The sequence below is a fragment of the Centroberyx gerrardi genome, chromosome 8 (assembly GCF_048128805.1).
Source record: "Centroberyx gerrardi isolate f3 chromosome 8, fCenGer3.hap1.cur.20231027, whole genome shotgun sequence".
Classification (NCBI taxonomy): Eukaryota; Metazoa; Chordata; class Actinopteri; order Beryciformes; family Berycidae; genus Centroberyx; species Centroberyx gerrardi.
Genome location: NC_136004.1, coordinates 21,331,447 through 21,334,339, shown reverse-complemented (window position 1 = coordinate 21,334,339; position 2,893 = coordinate 21,331,447). Strand labels below are relative to the sequence as shown.

The window sequence follows — 2,893 nt, the reverse complement described above, 5'->3', positions numbered from 1 at the left end:
TGCTACAAAGCTCATGGTGTAGGACGGAAACCCCGCGTGTCTTATGATAAAATGCATGGATTCAGCACATTGGATGACACGTCTTGCATGGCAATACAACGATGGCTGCCGTCGCATATAGGCTATAGCTACAACACTGAATAAACATGAGCTTGTACAGTAAAAGCAAAGGTTCCTGTCATGTCTCTTCTCGTGTCATCAGCGCCAGTGACACCGGATTTTCTTTTTTTTACACAGACTTCGTTTGTCAATCACACACCGCAAAGAGACTATACCTGAATTAAAGTCAGTATATACTTTTTTGCTGTTCCATACAGTCAATAAACATTTCCTGCTGTCCGTTTAAATCCTCAGTCCAAATGAAGTAGACGCAAACACAGATGACTATACTGTACGTAGTCAAGGTCTGTGGAATTTGCATTTTATAATCTTCTTGAAAGCACTTTGGAAGTCTTTGTTGAAGTAGGCATATATGATGGGGTTTAGGAGGGAGTTGGAGTAGCCCAGCCAGTTTATGACTGCGCCCAGCCAGTCGGGCATGTAGCAGCTCTCCGCACAGAAAGGCAGCACCAGTGCAACGATGAAAAAGGGCAGCCAGCAGAAGATGAAAGTCCCCATGATGATTCCCAGTGTTTTGACCGTTTTACGTTCCCTGGCCAGCGCTATTTTTCTCTTCGCCTCCGAGTTCTTTTCGTTCATGTTTCCGTAGCCCTGCGAGGACTGGGGGGTGTTGGGCAGGGGCAGGTGGGTCTTTGAGTTGCTGATAACTTCTATGATCTCCAGCGACTCGCCCTCCTCTCCATGCTTCACCGCGCCGTTTACGCACGGAGAGCTGGGTTTAGTCTCCTCGCTGCGCTTCCAGCCTTTGCCCCCGGCCTCCCCGTTGGTTTTCTTGTGAAAAATCGCCGGAGACACGGTCAAGCACCGGTCTGACACTTTTGCCTTCTCGGGTTTCTTGACCGTCTTTCGAATCCGGAACCGGGCAGCCTTGAATATCCGCCCGTACAAGACCAACATGAGGATAAGGGGGATATAAAAAGCCCCAAATGTGGAGTAGATAGTGTAGCCCGGGTCCTGGCTGATGGTGCAAGCGTCGGGGTTCGCCCTGTCCTCCGCGCTCCTCCAGCCTAACATAGGCGGAATAGAGATGGAGAAACCGATCAGCCAAGTCACGCTAATCAAGAGCGCAGCTCGCCTTGGTGTCCGTTTATTTACATAGTCGATGGGGTCCGTTATGGCCCAGTACCTGTCCAAGGCAATTGCGCACAGGTGCAGGATGGATGATGTGCAACACAGTACATCCAGAGAGATGAATATATCGCAGATCTCCTGTCCCAGTGTCCACTTGTTCAAAACTTGGTAGAGGGCCGCCATGGGAAGCACCAGCACCGACACCATGAGGTCTGTCACGGCCAGGGAGCCGATCAGATAGTTGGCCACATTCTGGAGAGATCTCTCCAGGGCGATGGCTGCCACGACGCACGCGTTGCCAAATATGGAGCAGAGGATGAGGGCCGCCAGGAGCAGAGAGGTGACAATCTGGTAACTCAGCTCCAGGTCCGGCAGAGACCCAGAAGCCGTGCCGTTCTCACTCCCGTCCCAGTCTGCCACCACGTCCACCCCGTCAGGGAAACCGGTGGTCGCGTTGCTGTCGTTGCTGCTTGTTATAAAATCCATAACTCGCCCACACGGCGCACTCAGAGCGCGCCTTGCCCGGGACAGCGGGGGACAAGCAACTGGGGGGACAGGCAGGGCACAGTCAGTCCCTCAGACCGGTGCTGCTGTGCGTTTTACCGGGGTCCATCGGAGTTACCGAGTTCGTGCCGTCGCTCTCAGGACGCATGACGCAGGCGTGTTTGTGTGTGTGGGGGTCTCTCTCTGTGTGGGGGGGCTGTGTGTGTTGTAGCCCGTGAGTGTTGGCGGCCGGGGCGCTCACTGGTACTGCGAATCATCTGAGCCTGGTGACGCCGTGAATTCATTTATACCAGCAGCTTTGGGTACGTCAGACCATGAGGAGGTCGCCCTGGAGTTTTGTTCCCCTGCTCGCCTTGTTGCTCCGTCTTTCGCTGCAGACAGCCGACGAGGGGTGCAGAGCTCTTCTCCTTTTATCTCTGTTATACTTTGGACTTACTGTAGCCTATTTCTTTGTTTTGTGGATTTTGTTTTAGTTTAGTCGTAGTTTAAGTGTAGGCAAACAGGACTAACGCTGCTAAAACGATTTATTGCAAAAACTACTAAGATACCGGGCAAATTTGTTGGCAGGTTACTCGACGTCGCAGGGGAAATTAGCATAATCAGTGACAATTAAACTCATCTTTATCTTTACTCATTTTAATTCAATTCTTTGGTTTAAGCGATTTTTATTCAAAACAGACATTGTTCATCAGGGAAATGAAGCGAAAGGAGGAACTGAAACACGAGTAAAGGCTGATTGTTGAGTTGAAGGGCGCAACATCACATTTTGAGTCGGGATGGGAAAAGAGGCAACATGTTGTTGAGAGCGCACAGTAGTTTCAGGACCAGGGACAGAGCCACGGCAGCCCTGAGCGGAAAGCTGCTGCCATCTGCTGTACACAGTGGGTACTGCACCAAATAATGGCCGCTGTATCACCGTGTATTTGCAGTTTAAGGTCGAATAAATAGCAGGGATGAGGAAACAGGGAGGGGAGGAGAGGGAGAGAAAGAGAGATGGTGAGAGGGTTGAAGAGATGAGAGGCAAACTTGAAAGAGCCAATTGTAGTGTGAGTGTATGTGTGTGTGTGTGTGTGTGTGTGTGAGAGAGAGAGAGAGAGAGAGAGAGAGAGAGATAAAAAAGTTACCATTCGTTTGCAATTTCACAGGGACACCTGACCTTGTGAATAGAGGAAGTAGACTGCATGCCACTTAGCTGATG

The 2,893-nt window shown here is 50.7% G+C and overlaps 1 protein-coding gene across 1 annotated transcript; it reads right to left on the bottom strand.

Annotated features, from left to right (window-relative positions):
• Nucleotides 1-399: 399 nt before the first annotated feature.
• Nucleotides 400-1,677, bottom strand: htr1aa (5-hydroxytryptamine (serotonin) receptor 1A a). The gene has a single exon (XM_071894811.2). It carries the CDS (start codon nucleotides 1,675-1,677, stop codon nucleotides 400-402), a length of 1,278 nt encoding a protein of 425 aa, XP_071750912.1.
• Nucleotides 1,678-2,893: the final 1,216 nt, after the last annotated feature.